The 14,567-nt window shown below is 42.7% G+C and overlaps 7 protein-coding genes across 7 annotated transcripts; 3 read left to right on the top strand and 4 right to left on the bottom strand.

The window, feature by feature from the left end:
• Positions 1-146: 146 nt before the first annotated feature.
• Positions 147-1,936, top strand: PICMEDRAFT_14073 (hypothetical protein). The gene has a single exon (XM_019160210.1). The coding sequence runs from the start codon at positions 209-211 to the stop codon at positions 1,535-1,537; it is 1,329 nt and encodes a 442-aa protein (XP_019019627.1). The 5' UTR covers positions 147-208; the 3' UTR covers positions 1,538-1,936.
• Positions 1,706-2,554, bottom strand: PICMEDRAFT_70143 (hypothetical protein; the record flags this gene model as incomplete). Its single annotated transcript, XM_019163570.1, has 1 exon — positions 1,706-2,554. The coding sequence occupies one exon, from the start codon at positions 2,552-2,554 to the stop codon at positions 1,706-1,708; it is 849 nt and encodes a 282-aa protein (XP_019019626.1).
• A 1,136-nt stretch (positions 2,555-3,690) lies between these two features.
• On the top strand, positions 3,691-5,908 carry PICMEDRAFT_70142 (hypothetical protein; the record flags this gene model as incomplete). Its single annotated transcript, XM_019163569.1, has 2 exons — positions 3,691-5,449; positions 5,871-5,908. The coding sequence occupies 2 exons, from the start codon at positions 3,691-3,693 to the stop codon at positions 5,906-5,908; spliced, it is 1,797 nt and encodes a 598-aa protein (XP_019019625.1).
• A 638-nt stretch (positions 5,909-6,546) lies between these two features.
• Positions 6,547-8,031, top strand: PICMEDRAFT_56764 (hypothetical protein; the record flags this gene model as incomplete). Its single annotated transcript, XM_019163197.1, has 1 exon — positions 6,547-8,031. The coding sequence occupies one exon, from the start codon at positions 6,547-6,549 to the stop codon at positions 8,029-8,031; it is 1,485 nt and encodes a 494-aa protein (XP_019019624.1).
• A 195-nt stretch (positions 8,032-8,226) lies between these two features.
• PICMEDRAFT_70140 (hypothetical protein) lies at positions 8,227-10,167 on the bottom strand (the record flags this gene model as incomplete). The annotated part of the gene is made up of 1 exon (XM_019163568.1): positions 8,227-10,167. One exon carries the CDS (start codon positions 10,165-10,167, stop codon positions 8,227-8,229), a length of 1,941 nt encoding a protein of 646 aa, XP_019019623.1.
• A 184-nt stretch (positions 10,168-10,351) lies between these two features.
• PICMEDRAFT_14071 (hypothetical protein) lies at positions 10,352-12,795 on the bottom strand. Its single transcript, XM_019160209.1, has one exon. The coding sequence runs from the start codon at positions 12,732-12,734 to the stop codon at positions 10,533-10,535; it is 2,202 nt and encodes a 733-aa protein (XP_019019622.1). The 5' UTR covers positions 12,735-12,795; the 3' UTR covers positions 10,352-10,532.
• A 226-nt stretch (positions 12,796-13,021) lies between these two features.
• PICMEDRAFT_14070 (hypothetical protein) lies at positions 13,022-14,491 on the bottom strand. The gene has a single exon (XM_019160208.1). The coding sequence runs from the start codon at positions 14,095-14,097 to the stop codon at positions 13,174-13,176; it is 924 nt and encodes a 307-aa protein (XP_019019621.1). The 5' UTR covers positions 14,098-14,491; the 3' UTR covers positions 13,022-13,173.
• Between the last annotated feature and the right edge of the window lie 76 nt (positions 14,492-14,567).

The raw sequence follows: 14,567 nt of genomic DNA, 5'->3' as shown, positions 1-14,567 counted from the left end.
AAGTTGGCGGGATCATGTGCAGGAAATCAAATCTGCTGACATAAGCTTGTTTTTTTATATAGGGGGCACCAAGATTATGGTTTTGGCGACGAGCGGTGGCAAATCAGTCCTCAATGGGCAGCATGAACTAGAAACAAAAGGGTTCAAACGACTCCCTGTTGTTATAAGGTTGCTCTTTTTAAGGATACAATAAGCATTCAACGGAAACATGTCGAGCGATCCATTTCAAAAGCCGCAAAGAGATTATACCGAAACATTGAATGAACAGTTCACCCAAATTGACGAGTTGATCAAGACAGACTATAAAAGTGCCTTGGACAAGCTTCTTTTGTTGGAGAAACAAACAAGACAAGCCTCTGATGGAGTTTCTTCGAAAAGGATTATGGTGAAACTTACCGATCTCTTGGTTTACGCCAAGGACTGGGAGTTGTTAAATGAACAAATCACCCTGCTATCAAAGAAGCATGGTCAATTAAAAGAATCTATCCAAACTTTGATACAGGAAGTCATCAAAAATTTGAACGCAATTAAGGACCTTGATACAAAAATGAAAATAATTGAAACAATCAGAATAGTGACTGAAAACAAGATTTTTGTAGAAATTGAGAGAGCAAGAGTTACAAAGATTTTGAGTGATATTCTATTGAATGAGAAGCATGATTTAGATAAAGCGTGCGAGGTTTTATCAGAGTTGCAAGTTGAGACATATGCTTCCATGGATATAGAGGACAAAATTGAGTTCATTCTTGACCAGATGAAGTTGAACAATTTGAAGGGCGACTTTCAGTTCTCTAAAATTCTATCAAGAAAGATTTTAATTAGGACTTTAGAAAAGTTTGCTGATCTTAAGTTGAGATACTATCAATTGATTACAGAGATTGCACTTTTTGAAGATGATTATGAAAACATAGTCAAATACAATCTGAATATATATAACATTCCGAAAATACAAGGTGATTTGAAAAACGCGATTAAGTACTTGAAACAGGTTGCCGCATACATAGTCTTAACTCCGTATTCTAACTCTCAAAATGATCTTATATCAAGAGTTGCAGTAGATAAGAACTTGTCAAAGTTGCCAGTAGAGCAGGAATTAGTCAAAGTGTTTACAACAAAGGAGTTGATCAGCTGGAAGAAGTTTGAGGAAGTAATTGTTGCTAAGCTCTTGTATGAAAACATTTTTGACGAGAATACCGAGAAGGGCAAACTACATCTCAAAGATTTGAAAAAAAGGGTGACTGAACTCAACTTGAGAGTGATCTCCATCTATTACTCTAGTATCAAATTGGAGAGGTTATGTCATTTATTGGAGTTGAATCAACTAGAAACCGAAGGCTTCATAATTGATTTGGTTAACAAAGGTGATTTGTTTGCAAAAATTAACAGGCCTTTCAAAGTTGTCAACTTCATAAAGCCAAAGACTGAGAATGAGTTGCTGAACGATTGGAGTGGAAGCATCGATAAACTACTGGAAAGCATAGAAACAGTCGAGCATTTAATCAACAAAGAAGAAATGATTCATGCTTCTACGAACTGAATATCAGTCGACTGATTCACATTAATCTTGACTGCTTAATGTCCTTGTTTTATAAATTAAAACTAATGCAGTAAATTGATCTTGATCCCAAAAAAAAGTTAAGTAAAGATTCTACTCAAAATTTTATTATAAACATAAGCCTCGTGAAAATAATCAGGTTACAATCAATCATTCATTGTAATTGGGCTTGTCGCTGTAGTTATTATGGTCCATATTAACGGGGGATATGTCAGTTCGGCTAATGTATAACTCTTTCTCTTGCTCTTTGCGTCGACGAGCACCTTCAACCAAGTTATTCCATCTTTCTTTCAATTTCACAATTTCATTCTCCATGTGAACCTTTTCTCTTTCTAGGTCAGAGATACGCTGCTGTAACTCTCCTACCATAGTAAGCACAGATTCGTCATTTATCTGGTTTACTTTTGTCCACCTAGGATTATTTTCCATGCCTGATTCGAGATCTTTTACAACGGAAACTACATCTTTGATGACTTCTTGCTGAGCCAGCATCTCACTATAGTAAAACATGTTCAACTTGGTTAAATATTCATTTCGTAGTTTCAAGTCATCCGATCCTTTGAAGTTGAGCAACTGTAAAGAATGCTCAATTTGATTGATTTGTGATTTATTTATCATGGGTACTTTATATGACCTTGAATTGCTGGGAATATCACTCATCTTGATATTCAAGTTTTTGAGCAAAGACGTTTCTATTTCAGCTAGTGAAGAGTTAAACAGCTGAAGGGATGTGTTTTCGAGGGTAGATAGTACAGGCCCCGGCGAGGGAGAGCCTGATGTTTGTTTTAGCAATAGATCTTTACCGTTTGATGCGGGTGTAGCCGCTTTCAACTTTCCTGTAGCATTTGTAGAGTTTCTTACTTGCTTAGCTTGTTCCGTAGCAATTAATGTTTGCAACTGGCTCATGCGAGATGCTATCTGGTTCTTCAAAACAACTAGTGAATCTACGACACCAAATTCGTCTTGAACGTTACGCTGCAACAGTCTTGTTACTAGCATGTTGAGCTTTGTGACGGCATTGTTATGATGATGAACCGCTGAAGCATAATCCCCATTATGAGTGGCCCGTTCGGCATCTTGCTCGGATTGGTAGATCTGATCAAATTATGTTAATATCATGGTTTGGCGTAACAAAAATGATATAAAAAAAAGGAAATCATACTTCGACTAATCCCTGTTGCATTGTCTTTCAATTGAGTATGCTGGTGTATGACTACTGTAACGTTACGCCACCTTTCCTACGCAGCCAGTCCACCTGACGTATGAAACTTAGGGAAGGCGAAGATAACTTTTTGAGAGGTTTAGCGAGGGCCATTAGATAGGCAGTCTATTCTTCAAAATTGATCGATATCTATCCTCCATGAAAAAGCAATCGGGATAAGTTGATAGTGTAAAAAGCAGGATTCTTCTCTTCTCTTTTTGTTGTAGTGTGTACACTTTAAATCCTACATTGTAAAGTGTCTCACTTCAAAGAACTTTGAGGCCTAGAGCATGTTCTTCCCCGGAATTGTTATATGTAAAATACATTTCATAGATCCGTACTAATTGTCCGGCAAATTAAAGGACTGCCAGATACAACCTACTAGTTATACTAAACGGAACTTGGTGTCTCTATTACCTTTTCAAATTTGACGGTTCATTAAGGCTCTGTAGGAAGCAGGTTTTGTAGTCTTCTCTCTTAAGAATTATGCAAAAGCAGCTGACGTAATAACTCTCGTGCTACCAACCACGCATTACATGTTTGCGGAAAGGTTGCATGATGAAGGTGGGATGTTCGGTGGTGTACTTTTTGAAATATACTCTGCAAAGCAATATTCCTGGGGCAGATCGGTTTAACAGCAACTTTAGCAAGAACTGCAGCTACAGGTCAGGTAGCACGCGACTATTTTGTTGTGTAAGTCCTCTCCTTGATCCATTTTTTTTCGAGTCAACAAGCATAGTGGTTATACCTGTCATTTTCCTTCTTTCTTTTTGAACTCCTTGATCTTTAAATTCAAACAGCAGGATTATTTGGGACACGAGTCAATTCCTTCTTGCATTTTTCCACTTTTCGACTGTTTACAACCAATTGCCATTTCGATTTTTTCAACTAGAGTATACAGAACAGTATATGAACTAAAAGTACTTCAGTTAAAATGAGTAGTAAAGACTCAATTGAACTTCAGTTGGAGGGAGATGATATTACCCCAGAAAAGTTTTGGGAACTGACGGATGATTTATTATATACTAAGGTTTTTTATGACACAGATACAAAGTTATATTTCACAAAGCATTTCAAGAATAAATACATAGAAAAGACTATTACCGATGATACTTCTTCAGATGATCACAAAGAACAGAAAGAGGATAAATTTGATAACGATGGTACAAATTCTGAAAACTACAATCTTGAGATTTGCACAGAGGATGAGATAAATACCTTGTTGGTCAGCTTTATCACACTTGTGGCGAAATATTGCAATACGTTAATTGCCCAAGTTGGGGAGGACACCTTTTTTGATGCAGTTGCAGAATACTTAATGAACTTCAAATATTATCAGACACATGTTGAATTTTGTATAAGAAAAATGTTGTCATTGTTGATATATTCTGTTGACTTAAATTTGCACAATTTAAATCTCAATGTTAATGCTCTTGACGATACCGTCAAAGATGAGGTCAATGACGCTATAGATACCAATGAAAAATTCATTAAAATTATTGGCTGGATTTTTTATAAACATTATGTCCATTACAAAAAAGAGCTTTTGGAAACTTTGAAAGAATATAGCGGGTTTACTACATTATGCAAGGTCTTGAAAAATTATATTGCCATTTCCGAGGCTGTACAAGATGGGACTGACATGTTCGGAAACAGCTACAAAAACTACATGTCTTTGATGTTTGAGCTTTGCAAAAATTACAATTTTTCTGATGAATTGAAGGTCTTCCAGCAGAGTGATATAATTTCTCTCTTCCACAATTTGAAAGTTCAAGCCAGAGATGAGGATGAGGTGAATTTTTTGAAGTTCAGACTATTACTAGTTCTTAACGAGCAATACATGTTTCAGTGTGGATTGAAGGTCAAATATGAAGAGAATACTAATTTGATTGTAGAGGCAATGATTGAAAAGGTACAGTACTTCCAGGTTTTCAACGAAATTCTCATCTTGAACTTTAATAGAGAAATGGATAGAGTTGATCAAATCTTAATGTTGAAGTTTCTATACACTGTGTTTTCGAATCCCGCAACCAACAGCATGGTATATCTGAATGACCTCAAGGTCATAGTTGACATTATAATCCGTCAACTCTTCAATCTACAGATTGGTAAAGCTGAGTATTTGGTGAATATTTATTTAAGAGTCCTATACTGCATTTTGACCGAGACTGACCTTAAAAACAATAGCTACAAAAGGGATGAGCTAGTAGAAGTGTTGAAATATACGCACTCTTCAGATGATGCCTCTGACAAAACCAAAATACTTGCTAAAAGATGCATTGATTGTCGCTTTTTCCAAAGCTTCCAAAATTCTGCAGAGACGTTGCCGGCAATGTCAAAACTGCAAATCCAGCCTGACAGTGATAGAGGACGGTATGGCTCTTGTCCGGACTTGACCACCAAGGACCGTATCCACAAAATAGGTCACGAAACCCATATTCTCTTGTCCCCAGCAGCCAAGCTCCTTAACTTTGAATCCCATATCATACAACAGGTCACACGATCCCCGACTGGCCATCATATCATATCGCCGCATAAAGTTGCCCATACCCTGCATTTAGAAAGTGGCAAAATACCTTTTCTTGACCACCTCAACCTCAGCAGCAGCCACATTGGCGGCTCGCGTAATGCAGACAGCCATACCAATGGAGTTGCTAATAACAATACCAAGGGCAGCAGACTCGCAGGAGGAAGTGGAACACCCCCGCCTCCTCCTCCACGGATCACAGTACACAAAAAACAGTCTCCTTTGTCACCTCTTCCTTCTGGATCAGAACCATTGTCCTACGTTGCGGTAGGAACGTCGTCATCAATAGCTGCACCCCCACCCCCACCCCCCTCAAGACCGTACCTTCGTAGCCGGAATGTTTCTGCGAACGATCTCAACTGTATCCCGCAACCCAAGCCGGCACCTCCACCCCCAGCTGAGCGTAGGAATGGCAGGCATGCATCATTTGATGCTGCCAGTGCGGCACCCGAACTAACTGGCAGCGGCAGCGGCAGCTGCAGCGGCTCACCTACTCCGCCACCGCTTCTTCCAGGAGCAGCGACACCACCGCCGCCTCCCCCTTCCCGTGCTGTCCGCTATCGCAAGGGCTCTATTCCCACTTTCAGCGATCCAGAGGTTAATAGGTATTACGGTCAAGGCATAGGTAACAACAGCGATCCTATGATTCATGGCATTAGAAAAAACGACCGAACAATCTCTGTTCTCTCCATCGACAGCATAGGCAGCACAGCCACTGTGAACTCGGAATCAGGGCGCCCAAAAAAGCCACCCCCTCCACCGCCTCCTTCCACGGCCCCCTTCTCACCGCTTTACTCCTAGATAGACGGTGTAACTATATAGATCCTACTCAGGCTCGTGGAAACATGTCAAAATCTGTCAAAGCCGTCGGGACTTCCCCACCGGCCCTCAACACTTCTTCTCGTCGGACTTCCCGAAACGGCAACTCCCGCACCGGCCGCTCTCGCGAGAAAATAAAAGCTCCCAACCGCTAACGGCTAATAAAAAAATGCAAATCTGGAGAAAGCCGCACACTATGAATCATCGCCGGCAGACAGAGAGAGTGAGAGACGAGAAAACTCGAGGTGGAGTTGAGCGGCCTGCTTGGAGCTGCAGGACAAGAGTTCTTCAGTTTTTTCACGGTATCGTGCCAACTTACCCAAACCGTTTCCGCTTAAATACGACTGCCTTTACTCTTTCAGGGTAATTCCAAAAGTACAACTGCGTTGCCTGTGTATACTATCTATGTTACCCTTCCGTCACCCCTTTGTTAAACTGTCAAAAATGTCCCACTCCACGCTAGCAGAGATCGCCAAGGCTAATTTCAAGCCTGCCTCACCTTTGGTAGACAGAGAATTGAACCCACACGCCTTAATTGCCAAATATGCTGTCCGTGGCAAAATCCCTACTATGGCCGAGCAGTTGAAGGACACTCTTCAGAGCGACCCAGATGCCCTTCCTTTCGACAAGATCATTGCAGCTAATATCGGTAACCCGCAACAGCTCGACCAAAAGCCAATCACCTTCTACAGACAAGTGTTAGCGTTGATCGAATACCCAGATCTTCTCAAGAATGAAAACGTGACTCAGATTTTCCCACATGATGCTATTGACAGAGCTAACGAGATCATGGAAAATTTGGTTTCTGTTGGTGCTTATTCCCACTCTAAGGGTGTCCTTTACTTCAGAAAAACCGTTGCAAGATACATCGAGGACAGAGATGATCATCCTGCAAACCCTGAAGACATCTACCTAACTGCTGGTGCATCTTCCGCTGTTAACTACTTGTTGAGCCTATTGTCCAACGGTCCAGAAACAGGTTTTTTGATTCCAATTCCGCAGTATCCTCTATACACAGCATCATTAGCTCTAAACAACGCAACTGTCTTGCCATACTACTTGAATGAGGAAGAAAAATGGTCTGTTTCTGCCTCAGAAATTCAGAAGGTTATTGCTAAAGCTAAAGAGGACGGTGTCAAGCCAAGATCCATTGTTTTGATCAATCCTGGTAACCCAACAGGTTCTATTTTAACCGCAGAAGGAATTGCTGAAATAATTAACGTTGCAGCTGAGCACGGTCTTGTAATTATTGCAGATGAGGTTTATCAGGAAAATGTGTACGAAGGAGAATTTGTTTCAGTGAAGAAAGTTTTAAGAGACCTGCAAAAAATTGACTCAGTTAAGTACGCTGATGTGCAACTTGCATCCCTTCATTCCACTTCTAAGGGTATGATAGGTGAGTGTGGCCAAAGAGGTGGATACATGGAACTTATTGGCTTTCAAGAGTCAGTTCTCGCACAAATTTTGAAATTGGCATCTATCTCTCTTTGCCCTCCTGTTATCGGTCAAGCTTTAGTTTCATTAATGGTCAATCCTCCACATGAGTCTCACCCTTCACATGGACCTTTCCGGTCAGAAAAACTGGGCATCTTCAACGCTTTAAAAGAAAGATCACACAAGCTTTACCTGGCCTTCAATAAGATGAAGGGTGTCTCTTGTCAAGAACCTGCGGGTGCTATGTACTGTTTCCCACAACTCACTCTATCTGAAAAGGCAAAGACTGCAGCTGCACAAGCTGGAATGGCTCCTGATGAGTTCTACTGTGCTCAACTTTTGGAGAACACTGGTATTTGTACCGTTCCAGGAAGCGGTTTTGGTCAAGTCCCAGGTACTTGGCATCTAAGAACAACTTTCTTAGCTCCAGGCACTGAATGGATAGATGATTGGGCTAAGTTCCACGAAAAATTTATGAATAAGTACGAAAATTAGATAATTGATCATCAAAAAAAAATGAAGCATTACTTACCATAACATCCATTGGCCTTTTTTATACAGCTTCTTGCCTTGTTTTATTGCTATCATATAATATTACCACTTTATATCATCGGCCTGTTTAATTCTATTATACGTGTAATTAGTTTATATACATTTACAAAATGCTGTTTTTAGCTCTTTACGGCCATTTTATTGATTCTTCTTTTCAACCTCTTTATCAGAGATTTTGTCATAGACGTAGACGCTACCTACAAGGTTCATTGATAGCCAGACAGGTAACCAACTGAAGCAGACAAAAATCCAGGTCCAACATTGAACTCTATTGTACCCCTTAAGCAAACCAACAAATAAATCCACTGGACCGCTGAGTAAAATTTGAGAATCAGTTTCCTCTAGGTAATCTAAGACATTTTGAATTTCTTTTTGTAAAAGAGGAAATTCAAAATATTGAAATAAATTTCGTAATCTATCAAGGTCAAAGTCTGTCTTGTTGATGAGCCCAAAGACAATCAACCAGAGTGCTGGACAACTGATCAAAAGAAAAAAGCTATTGAGAAATCTTCTTTTCAAACTAGGTTTAGATGCGTATCTAACGAAACAGAGTGGAGATGCGCAGATGGCAATAATAAAAGACAATGGGAAGTTCAAAACCATCAGACCGACTAATGCATAACCCATGAAGAATAATACAATCAAACTCAAAGCACGAGTATAATCTGAACTAATCTTGACCCTTAACAGAAAATATGAGACAACAGGAGCCAAAGAGGAAATGAACAATGGTAAAACAAACCATTTATAGGTCAAGTCAAAAGGGTCAAACTCCATAGATTGATCAAAAATATCAGATGTGTATAAGGAAACAAAAACACATATGGCGATACTGGCAATAGCGGTCAAGCAAGCAGCAACCAAAGGAATAGTTTTTATGAGTAGAGTATTTTGTATTTTCGAAATGACATCTGCACTGGCATCATTACCACCAACCCAAGCATTGACAGATGCAACCACAAAGGCTGCAGCCGCCAAACCACCTGCTGGTAAATACATCCCAACAGACACAAAGATCTTTGGGCCAAGTAGCAAGTAAAAGAAAAAACTTTGGTGAAACTTTTCAAGCAAATTGTTTACACTTCTGAATGTACTTTCAATAATTCTGCCCAAGTTTGTGATATCATTTCTATCACCGTCTATGGCACGGATCGTTATAGCTTGAATGTTCCATCCACTGAAACATTGCGCATTAAGCGATTCTGATATTCCAGCACCAGCTATTTCAAATATACCATTGATCAAGGAACACAATCTACTATAATAATCATCTGTCCATAGCTGTCCAAAGGGACAGCCATTGACACTGACCTTGACCCCCTCATTCTCCGCAACCATTATAGCAGTATTGACCAAATCAAGGTTTGGTAGTTGACCATTGACTCCGGTATACTCTATTTCAAGATGCCCGAGGTAATCTTTTGATGACGGGCAATCAAGAACAATAGCAGCCTCGATACTACCACCAGTATTGTCCAATGAGGTATGGTATGCATCAACCCAGTTCCTTAAGACGTCATCACCATTGTCAGGAAAAATGATAATAATGTTTTTTGCCCATATTGACAACCTCCGGAAATATTTAGCCAAACCTAAACTCAATGCAAGTGCATTAACGTTGAACTTGCCTTCCGGGTTATACCAAGGAGCGGTCAAAACCATAGCTTCAGTATCATCACCCTTGGGCACATGGTAAATTGCATATAAGGTTGGTTTTTCAATTCCCGTTTCTGGGTCTGTGTAATTCAAAATTTCTGTTTTATAGCCCATTTCTGTCAATAGATCGTCGAAAACCTGGTTTTTGGCAGCTAATGGCATATGCATCATGGAAATAATTTCATTTCTATAGCCACGAACAAAATTCCATTCACTTTCTCTGAAGAATGGATGTGCCTGTGATGGCATAAGCGCATTCTCACTGATATAAGTGTGCCTATTCTGTCCTTCCATTGGCAAAGTAAGCATGAATATTATGGAGCATATTGTTAGAGCAAACGATATACGTGGTAATAAACGGACAAGCCGATTGAGAGCACCAGTTTTCACTAGTTTTCTCTGGAGCACCTCCAAAAGTGCCATCTTTCAAGCCTTTGAGCAATGGTCAGTTTCGAAACTTCTGTTTAGTTCCAGAGTAGAACATATCTCCAATGTATTACCTGTTTAGTTCCCAACTTGCCATCGAATTTTATTTCAACTTGTAATCGCAACACCAAATTTCGCGTCGCTAACTTGGGTTTTTTCATCCTCCGTCGATCAATTACAACTCGAGTCATTTTTTTCAAATCATTACTCTATATATTTCTCCTTACTACGTATTTCTCCTTAAAATATACAATGCGACTGCAATCGCCTCTAAGAACCCAACAAGTGTTGGAAAGTAAGATATGTGAATCAGAAATTTAGTGTATACATACAGCCTCAAAATACGTCGTTTTTGATTAAAGTCATGAAGCAGCATCGTTGCTGCTTTCGGTGATGCTCCCAGCATTAGTTTCTGCTAAACCGGAGCTCCGTGTGGTGCTTCCATCAACAACTTCAGAAGTCTCTGGCGCCGGCTCTTGTAAGTTGCTGTTGTTAGTTACTGCACTTTCAGCAGCGGACGATGCTGGTGCCGGGGCTGTTGCCGTAGCTGGGGCTGGCGTCCTTGTTGTATGCTCACCAAACATTGATATCTCTCTGGTTTCCACTCCATTTGCCGTTCTTCTGCTTTCAACACCCAAAGGCGGGAACATACCAGAAAACTGGGTGCCTGAACGTGAAAGAGGCCGAACAATTGGTATTCTACCCGATGCAGAATGTAATCCCAACCTGCTGTTGTTGATGCTGGCTGTTGGTTCTTCACCTGTTCTACGTGATAATGAAGAGACAATATCACGTATAAAGTTAACAAGACTTTGTCGGTTTGTAGTGGAAGGCACCCGACTTCTATCTTGTCCGCTGTTATTAGCATCAGCATTAGCATTAGCATTAGCATTGTTTTCATTACTATAATTAGCAGAATCAGATGTATTTGGTCGTCCATTCAGTTGCTGGTTTCTTCTCATTGTCGTAAGTCTTTCTAGTATGTTAGCACCATTACTTGATAAAAACGAACCAGGAGAAGGAATCTGGTCTTCATTGTCGGTGACAATGTTGGCGCCACTATAATCATCTTCTTCTGACAAGCTAAAAGTCATCAGCCTGTTGTTGAAATTTTCAATCAACGGTCTGCAGTTGCTTATTATTCTTGCTAAGTTAGGCAAGGTTATAGTGACATCTCTTGAGTCTTCAGTTGCAGTCTCCATCACATTGGGTATCTTCTTCCTACAAAGTGGACAGCTGCTGTTGGTTTTGAACCATTCACTAAGGCAAGACGCTCCAAAAACGTGGCCACATTTCATCACAATTGGATAGTGGGTATATACGGGTTGTTTGACCTTCTCTGAAGACTTCATTTCCTTTTCTGTTTGGTCCTGACTGTTGTTGATAGGGATAGGGTTAGCTCTATTGTCCTTGGCTCTCTTTTTCGACTTGTATTTTGTATCAGGATTTTCTTCATCTTCATCTTCATCGATTTCGCCTTGTTTCCGCTTTTTGCTGGATAAATCTTTCTCATCGGTCTCTTTATCCACGTATTTCTCGTAACATATTGGACACTCTAGTTCATTTTCCTTTAACTCGCTGACCTTTTTTACTTCCAAGGCTTCGAATGTCTGCTTCGAGACTCCTGCGGAATTTCTTAGGCTGACCGCTATAGTTCTGAGAGCGATTTCCGTGGCCAATCTCACCAAAACACTCACGTTGTCTTCATTAGTCTCATCTATGCTTGGGACATATAGCAATAAAGAGCCACTGTTGTTTTCGTTTGTATCGCTGGATCCCCCATAGACATAGTTGATGGTAAGAATGATATTTCTGGACTCTGCTGGTGGGTTCTGTTGCTGTTCATTTGCAGCAGCCTCATCCGCGGCGTTCCCATCTGGAGGGTCTGGCGCTGTGGCAGTGGCAGGGCCAGTGGTAGTGGCAGGTCGGCTTGATGGCGGCATGTCGGATGCAAAGTTTCTGCCCTCTGCCGTGGTGCCAAGCGTACCGCTGTTGCTATTCTCATTCTGGCCGTACACTCTTTCAAAAACCCTCTGCAGGGGTGCCAAGAAGCGGGAAACTGCCTGTGAATCTTCGTTGTATACCCCTTCGCTGGAAACGTCGAACGCAGGATAGTCCAAGCCTCGTATCCCCCTGGGCAGGTTGGCCAGCGAGGTTGTATCTGCGGCAGGCGTGGGAGTTGGTAGCCGGGACACAGGTCCTGGCTGCGTGTTGCCGCTGGCAATGCGGCTTCCGCCTGCATCGGCACTTCTGCCGTTGTTGCCCCTATTGGCGCTATTACTAATGCTGTTATTGTTGTCGGCGTTGTTGGAGGGATTCATGTTCGTGTTACTTCGCAGCATCTGGGCTACCGTCATCAAAGACGCACCCGTGATAGAGCCTGCCGGTGGGATCGGCTGACCCACCTCGATTATCAGCATCTGTGTACTCCCGCCCCGATACTGCACCAGGATCGGTGGCAAGATGTAGTTCCCGTTATCGGCTCTGGAGATCCCCGCCTCCTGCAGCGATGACGGCATCCCAGAGCCTGTTGTTGGCGTGTTCTGTGTTTGTGGAGAGGACATGTGTCGGTGTGTGTTAGCCGGAAGAAACCGTAGCCCGTGCTGCTCCAGTGCCCGCTTGGTCCTTGCTTATCTTGCCCTTTAGCACTTTCGGCCAGAGTGGACCCCGTATTTATGTGCTCCACCCACCGCAAACCCACCTTCTCCCACAACCTCTCTCTTTCCCTCGCTGCTACCACCGGCGCTCTCCCCGTCTCTCAACAGGGCCAGCGCTCCCCGTTTTTTCTCAAAAATTGGGCCGATCGGCGCGGTTTTCTGGTGGCGGGGGCTCAGTTGGAATGGAACATGTAGGATGGTAATATGTTGTAGTTATGGATAACCGATTATAGAAGGTGGATTATAAATAATGGGCTATATTGCCAACCTAGAGAAGAGGAAGGTTAAGCAGGCCAGCAGTAGGGAAAAGCTGCTACTGGCGTGGTTCTGCCTCCCTCCCCACTGTTTAAAAAAAGAGATGGAAGAGCGGCACGTAACGTAAGATTTGCAAGTTCTGGACGGTCGGAGAGGCGGCTGCTTTATTTTGCTTCTCGTACTCGTGGAACTCGTCGTCAATCTGCTTTAGCTCGGCCTTGCCGAAGACAAAGCCCGGATGTTCGACGATGAGGATCATGCCGGCAAGCAAGGTGGTTAGGCCGTCAAGACACACCAAGTAGTCTTCGTTGATGGTCAAGTTGTTGGCCAAGCCGAGTTTGAGGATCTTGGCCCACTCGGCCACACGGTAGGAAAATCTGATTATGAGGAGGAGAAGCACGACAAAGAGGGAGAAGACGTACGTCTTGACGCGGCCATGCATGTAAGGCTGGCCCATGGTGTGGTAGATGAAGAAGGACCACAAGATGAGGGTGATGCCGAGAACGGCGAGCTGGAGAGCAAACCCGGCCAAGGCCACTTGGATAGACTGTTTCATTTTGCTGTCGTTGAGATCGGAGCCGGACAAGACACCGATGCCGACACCGATGAGCACGGACGAGGCAAGCGTGATGAATCGGTTCAGCTTTTCGTAGTAACCGAACTTCTCGATGCCGCTATCCATGTACCAGTTAGGTTCTTGGTCAATCTTCTTCATCCGCATGTACGAGACAAAATGCACAAAGAGATCTTTGACGGCACCCGTGACGAGCCCGGGACCAATGGCAACGCAGACCGCCTGCATGATGTAGGGGCTGGTTGCGGCGTCCCTCGAGTACCATGCCCGGCCGGCATAGCCCACACAGGACAACGCGGTACCGCTAAACATAAAGATGAGAAACCTCCATCTTCTGTAGTCGATACCGAGGAAGACGTGGATCAAGCACTGGATGCCGAAAAAGGCACACATGACAGCATTTCCCGCTGTGGAAATTTGAGCAATTGGAACGTAGGCCATCTTGGAAAGTGATTCTGCTTATCTAACTAGAGGATAAGCTTCTCTTCTTAATTACTGTATTGGTTCTCCCAATGATTTATCTTTCCAACCAAGAGGTGAAACGTTCCTGGCTTTATACAAAAGCAGCATGAGCACGGTTTTGCAGCTCCCAGTCCGTCTTCTAAGCCCCAAGATTCCAGTAACTACAGCTGAGACAAGGTTGGTCGAGAGATGGTACAGCAGAGGAGGCTTCGGCGCTCAAGAGGTTGCTGAACCTGAGAAGATCTCGCCTATCTATTGTTTTGGGAGATGACGCAAGACATAAAGCCAACGAGCCTTCAAACCTTCAGCCTCAGCAGCACAAAGTCAGGGCCCGGAGCCCAACGACCCCGGGGCACCACAGCAACGCCGAAACCGTTTGCAGTCCGCAGCCGCACGCAAGCCGCCGATAAGCCTTGTCCGCAACAATAGCGCCGAGGGAGGCTTTTCGC

Source organism: Pichia membranifaciens (genome assembly GCF_001661235.1).
Source record: "Pichia membranifaciens NRRL Y-2026 unplaced genomic scaffold PICMEscaffold_1, whole genome shotgun sequence".
In the NCBI taxonomy this organism is placed as follows: Eukaryota; Fungi; Ascomycota; class Pichiomycetes; order Pichiales; family Pichiaceae; genus Pichia; species Pichia membranifaciens.
This window is presented reverse-complemented; position numbering and strand designations above follow the sequence as displayed.

Excerpts from the sequence above, each read along its gene's own strand:
- PICMEDRAFT_14071 (XM_019160209.1), bottom strand. The coding sequence starts at position 12,734 with ATGTCCTCTCCACAAACACAGAACACGCCAACAACAGGCTCTGGGATG.
- PICMEDRAFT_14073 (XM_019160210.1), top strand. The coding sequence starts at position 209 with ATGTCGAGCGATCCATTTCAAAAGCCGCAAAGAGATTATACCGAAACA.
- PICMEDRAFT_14070 (XM_019160208.1), bottom strand. The coding sequence starts at position 14,097 with ATGGCCTACGTTCCAATTGCTCAAATTTCCACAGCGGGAAATGCTGTC.